General features: G+C 54.7%; 1 protein-coding gene across 1 annotated transcript in view; it reads right to left on the reverse strand.

Moving 5' to 3' along the window:
* LOC111141754 (myelin transcription factor 1) overlaps positions 1–315 on the reverse strand; it is a 37213-nt gene extending 36898 nt beyond the window's left edge. Inside the window, exon 1 of the mRNA XM_022494559.1 lies at positions 261–315. Within this exon, the coding sequence (XP_022350267.1) occupies positions 261–315 (55 nt within the window). The remainder of the gene's footprint in view (positions 1–260) is intronic.
* Between the last annotated feature and the right edge of the window lie 6146 nt (positions 316–6461).

Raw genomic sequence — 6461 nt, forward strand, 5'->3', positions numbered from 1 at the left:
CTCCTGAGGGACCTTTGCCTTCCCCACCCTGTGGGGCCATCTACCTGCTCACCCACACCCCAGGCAGGTTGGTCCGGACCCCACCGCAGGCCTCACAGGCTCCAGACACCATGCACGACCCCAAGTGCTCAGACTCAGGAGAGGAGCCTCCCAGGGCCTGGTCACCAATGTGGGCTTCTGCTTTCCTGAGCAGCGTGGGGTCTGTTACTTTAGGACCTGGAATTCACAGCCACACTGGGCTGGGAGGGGGCGGCACTCACCTCGGAGGGCCTTGGAGCGCGTGCGAGCCCGTTTGTCCTCAGTTTCTAAGCTCATCTGCAAGGAAAAACAACTGGGATGTTACTGGAGGCCCAGCCCAGGACCACCCCGGAGGGCTGCGCAGGGCCTCTGGTTGCAGTCCGGCCCCAGCTCTTCCGGTCACAGAGAGCCTGTGACACAGACAGGCAAGGGGTAGGCTCGCAGGAAGAGAAGACCTGAGACCCAGGCCAGCAAGCGTGGGGCAGGGGTTTCAGTGGGGAGACCCCAGCTCCCGGCCCAGCAATCAGCCCACCCACTGCCCCCACCTTCCCACTCCCACAGGAACCTCCAGCAGGAGCCCTTGCCCCATCTGCCGGATGCTTGTGGACAGACAGTAGGGCTCCCAGCACACGGGCTCCTGGCCAACCTGGGGAGCTCCACCCCTGCTCACTTGGGCATCACAACCGATCCCCCACTGGGCCCCAGAGCCCAACTTCCCACGGGCGTGAGGGCCCCAACACACTGGGGTCACCCTCTTAGAAACAGATGGAGGGGACTGGAACAGGTCTCCACAAAGCGTCCAGAAAATGAATTACTTCGATTTCTACCGCGCGCCGTCCTGGAGGGAGCCCAGGGACCAGTGGCCTGAGCCCAGGGACAGGACGTGCTCACTGAGGGTGTGTCCCCAGAAGTGGGGCACCAGGACCCAGTGGGGACAGAGAGCACGTCAGGCACAGTGACATGATAGCAGCCATACTACAAATGTAAAAGGACACGTGACACGGATTTTAATATACGAAACCTTACCTGACCCGACCTACCCAGACCATTGTCACTTCAACAGTAATCCGTAGAAAAGTCTCTGAGTGGGAGGCTGTTTTGTGCTAACTAGCAGAGACCCTGCATGTCTCCTGGACTCACAGCACATCTGAGCTGGGCCCGTGGCCCCCATGCTGGAGACTGTGGCTCTAGACGTGGGAAGCAGTCTCAGGTGGGAGCCAGCTTCAGGCAAGAACACAGGCCAAGGGGCCACGTGGTCAGGACCCACAGGCCACCCTCCCAGGGATGTCCCTTCTCCCAGGAGTGGGTGAGTGGGTCCTCCTGAGGGGGCAGGGCACCCCGCACAGTGCAGACCCCTCATACACTCTGACTGCCCCATCTGAGCCCATCAGTGCACCCCCACTTTCCCCAACCCTGCCTAATCCCCATGGGGAACATGGTCCACATGGTCCTGTGGGGGAGTCGAGGAAGAGCCCTCAGGTGGGTGAAGCCAGGGGACAAGCATCATGGAGAAGCCCAAGGAGGGACCCTCCTGGAGCCATAGGTCCTCACATAGAACCTTGAATCTTGATGTCACCCATGACACATCTAGCCAGACAGGTTGTGATGAGGTAGGAGGTGGGTGGGACGGTGGAAGCACCCCTTGTCTCTGAGGTTGGGGGGAGGGGCCTCTGTCTGGCAGGAGGTGTCCCATGAGCCCCACCGGGCTCACCACCTGTCCCTGTGGTCGGGAAGGGGACGGAGCGATGCCACCTGTCCCAGGCCACAACCAAGGCTTGTCAAAGGCAAGGCCAGACAGCAGAAGAGAGAAAGGAAGGACGACAGACTCAGGCTTCAGAGCCTGGAGGCCCTCGAGAGAAAAGCCTGAGCTCTGAGGTACGGAGGCCCCTGGCAGGAGGGAAGGAATCCCCCCAGTTAGGAAGACGAAATCTGCAAAGTGAGCCTCCCCACAGGCAGCGGTCACACACAACATTTTATGTGATTTGTTAAGGACCAGAACTCAAACCCGGAGGTGATCCACGCAGCCTGCGGGCCCAGGCGGCAGAGCCAGCGTCCGGAGCCCCCGGGCCTATGACAGCTCTCGGGCAGCACGGAACGGAATCACTATTATCTCTATTTTTAAAGCATTGGTTCCCCACGGACCAGTGACTCACATTTAAATTGAAGAGAGGAGCAGGTGTCAAAGGGACTTCATTACGTTTACGAGCCTTCAAATGTCATCTGTGCTGAGCCCGAGCGCGTGCCTTCCGATGCCGGCCGCACAATGAAGCTAATGCGTCTGATTGCCGGGCACCGGCTTTCAGCTGAAATGCAACCGGCAACCTCCTTTTTATTTTTTTATTTTTACTTTTTTTTTGTCAGTTTTCCCAGGGAAATTGGCAATCATTCTGCTAGGTTAAAGCATGCCTTGGCAATTTGGATTTCCTGCAGATAAATTATTCAAAGAGCAGAGAACAGAAAGGGTTGCAGGGATGTGTACTGGGCGCTGCTTGCGAACTGCGAGCTCCCATTGATAAAGCTCACAGCCGGGACATTCATTTTGCCAAGCACCTTTCCATTTGCAATTTATCTGCGTCAAATGGCCAGTAAGTGAGAAGTTCTCTTCAGTGCATGTAGCTTTGATTCTAAAAGGGGGAAAGAAGGAGCCCAGCCACAGGAGGAAACACGGGTTAGCTCCTTAACACGAGATGAGTATGTGAGAGGGTGACATGGGACATCAACGACGGAGCAGGGAGACTCTGATTTCTGGGCTGTTGGGAAGGAGCAGCGGTGGCTGCCTCAGAGCCTCTGGGCAAACACACGATGAAACCAGCTCCGCTCCTGCCAAGGTGCGCTCTCTGCTGGCCTCCCTCCCCATGTCGTAGATAGAGACCAAGGCCCCTGCGTGAGCACCCTGGGGGGCTGCCTGGCTTCCTGGCAGCCCCCCAGGGCCTTCTGTCCCTCACCACACCAAGACGGGCCCCTCATCGGCGCAAAGACGAGACACGTTCCAACGTTTTACGGATTTACTTTTAAGAACCCTTCGCTTTTTCCGAACACAACCCAATCACTTCTCTGTTTTTGCACGACCCAGAGATGACTGAATGACCTTCCACCTGGAGGGGGAAAAGGCCCCTTGTCACAGCCAGGCTGGCCTCGATGCCCATGTTCTCTGTGGGGCAGAGGAACGTCCTCTGTGCTGTCTCTGTGAGCCACCTCCGTTCTGCCGCCACGATCCCGTCTTACAGCTTCCCTGTGCTCCTCACAGCATCACTGCACTCTAATTAATATTTCACTAGTTCTGTCTTCAGCAGGAAAACTATGGGGAGGGGAGTCATTTACGAATGCAAACACTTCCTGTTTTGCCACAGCCATTAACCAGAGAGCTGTCTCTTCACCCTTCCTTTTAACTGGCTTTGTTAGTACCGTGTGACGGGTCTCACTCAAGGAGTTGTTACTATTTTGTTCTGTTTTGCGTTTTTTTATAAAGTCAAGATTCATCGCAGAAGCTCTTTTTAAATACAAACGGTTCCCACAACACCCACGACCAGCTCCTTTTCAAACCCATCTGCGGAGCACCCTTGCCAAAACTGGGTTCCCTGAGTTGGACATTTACAAACTCAGGGACCAAAAAAGAAAATGCCCTAATTATGCAGCCTTGAAACCCATAGATTTGTCTGAATTCTCAGAAACACACTCAGAAGCCAGACACACAGCCAGGAACAAAGCAGAGAGGACAGATTCTCGACATCCGACAACCTCCAGTCTGAGATTTTTCACGAGGTGTTCAATGAGGCCCAACAGACTTTATGCCAATCTTTGCCTTTACCCTCAAAGGCCGGGTCTGCCCCTGACCCCCCACCCTCCCCAAGTTCAGGAACGTCCGTGGTGGTGTCTGGAGGGATCCCCCTTCCCCCTCTCTCATGCACTCCCCCTCTCTCCCTCTCTCAAGTCTTCTGGGCTCTTCCCAGGCCCTCACAGCTCCTCTCCACCCTGTGCCATGTCCCCGCTCTTCTGCATGGACAGCTAAGGGTGAGATAAAGAACAGAATTCATGCTGAGGTTGTCCTGGCCTCAGCAGCAGGACAGCAAGGTCCGCACCCCAGGGGAGAGCTCAGGAGGGAGGGAACAGTTCAGACTGGGTGGGAGTGAGGAGGCTCAGGGAGTCAGTGAGGGCCTGAGGGTCTTAGGGCTGATGGCCTCCAAGTGGGAGGTGCTCCAGCCCTGGGAAGCAAGAAGCAACCCTGGGTAGCCCGGGCCTCCCGTTTCCCATCCTCTCCCACTCAGTCTCCATTCTGTGCCTATTCGTCTCCTGCGTGGGCCTCATCTCAGTGTGAAACAAGCTCATCCGTCATGTTTTCAAGGTCACCACCTCTCCTACAGAGTTCCAAGGTCACCGCCTCTCCTACAGAGTTTCATTCACTGCTCAGTGCGTGTCATGTAAGGGTGGACAGACAGATGAGTAGACAGATGGGGATACTTGGGAATGTCTCTGAGGTCCTGGAACTGGGGAACACGGCCAGGAGCAGTCAGAAGGGGCTGAACAAGTACCGGAGCCTGAAGCTGGGTGGGGGTTCCAGACCCCTGACCATGGGGGACATTCATCCCAGCCCTAGACTGGAGGAGGAAACAGGTTAGGGTTCCATTTTATTTAGAATGTGTCCCAGGGTTGCCTGGGTGGCTCAGTGGTTAAGCGTCTGGCTTCCGCTCAGGTCATGATCCCAGGGTCTTGGGATCGAGCCCGGCATCAAACTCCCTGCTCAACGGGGAGCCTGCTTCTCCCTCTCCCATCCCCCTGCCTGTGTTCCCTCTCTCACTGTGTGTGTGTCTCTCTCTGCGTCAAATAAATAAAGAAAAGGGAAAAAAGAAAAATCTTAAAAAAGAAAAAAGAGTGTGTTCCAACAGCTGGCAGAGCTGGAAAATTAGAATGAACCTAGGACATTTTTTTAAATCCACAGGAGTCTATGGATTGTAGAGTTCCTGTGGGCAAGTTTCAGTGTTTTCCCTCCTGGAAGACCTAGACAAAGAGAGGGGGCATCCACTGACTCCTAGGAGACCACATGCAAACCTGCCTAGAAGGAAGGGTGACATGGGATGAGGAGGGCAAAGGAACATAACAGGAGTGGCAGGGACTGGCTATGACCCACCGTGTTGGCTGCAACAACATCGGCCAGTGTCCATTTTCTCCGAGAGAGGGAAGGGGTGAGGGAGAAGCGGCAGCTGGGTTTGTTTGATTCTCTGAAGTGTGAGCAGCCAGGGGCAATGCCCACTCGCACAGCACCACTAGGAAGCCCTTCCATAGACCCGTGTTCCCACCACTGAAGGATTTAGGCTCGGCCTTCAAGGGTGCCCCTTGCTGCCTCTTCCCACCGAGCATTCCAGTGGAACCCTTCAGAGCCCCCATCCCCAGTCCCATATACTGTCTACTTACACAACCTCCCTGGTTCCCGTTTTTTGAACACGCACCTGCAAACCTGGTCAAGGGCAGCCTGAAGGGCAGCCTTCTTCTTCAAAGACATACAAGTTCTACCACCTCAGAAACCCTCTGCACACATACCGCTTTCCATTCCCTGCTCCGTGAGGCTAAACCACATGCCCACACACCTGACCCCCGACCGCGGCCGCCACAGCACCCCTGGCTCCTTGAAATGATAGTTCTGTCCCCCTCTGGGGGGAGGCCCACTGTGTCTCTGAAGTTCTGCTGATATTCCACCCACTGCTCGGCCCACTGGCAACGGAATAGAGCTTCTCCCTGATTTGTAGAAAGGACACCCCAGGTATTATTTAACATGTGTCTTGGGAGAGGTTCTCCTAACATCTCTGACAGGGGATTAGGGCTCACTCCAACCCCCAAATTGAAAATGATCGTTCTATCGAGACAAACAAACAAACAAAAAAAACCCAGACTCTTAACTGTAGAGAATAAACTGGTTGTTGCCAGAGGAAACGCAGCTGGGAGCACGGGTGGGATCAGTCATGGGGGTGAAGAGCACTGAGTAATGCATAGAACTGTTGAATCACTCTATTGTACACCTGAAACTAATATCACACTGTGTTAATTGTATTGGAAATTGAAATCTAATTAATAAATTTTTATTTTTTAAAGATTTTATTTACTTATTTGACTGAGAGAGAGAGGTCACAAGTAAGCAGAGGCAGGCACAGAGAGAGAGGGGGAAGCAGGCTCCCCACTGAGCAGAGAGCCCAATGCGGGCTCGATCCCAGGACCCTGACATCACGACCCGAGCCTAATGCAGAGGCTCAACCCACTGAGCCACCCAGGCGCCCCTAATTAATTAATTTTTTTAAATTATAGCTGTAGGGACACCTGGGTGGCTCAGTTGGTTGAGCATCCGACCCTTGGCTTTGGCTCAAGTCATCGTCTCAGGGTCCCGAGTTAGAGCCCTGAGTCGAGCCCCATGCTCAGCAGGGGATCTGCTTGAGGTGCTCTCTCTCTCTCTCTCT

Source organism: Enhydra lutris, unplaced genomic scaffold (assembly GCF_002288905.1).
Source record: "Enhydra lutris kenyoni isolate GAN:26980312 unplaced genomic scaffold, ASM228890v2 scaffoldscaffold6, whole genome shotgun sequence".
Classification (NCBI taxonomy): domain Eukaryota; kingdom Metazoa; phylum Chordata; class Mammalia; order Carnivora; family Mustelidae; genus Enhydra; species Enhydra lutris.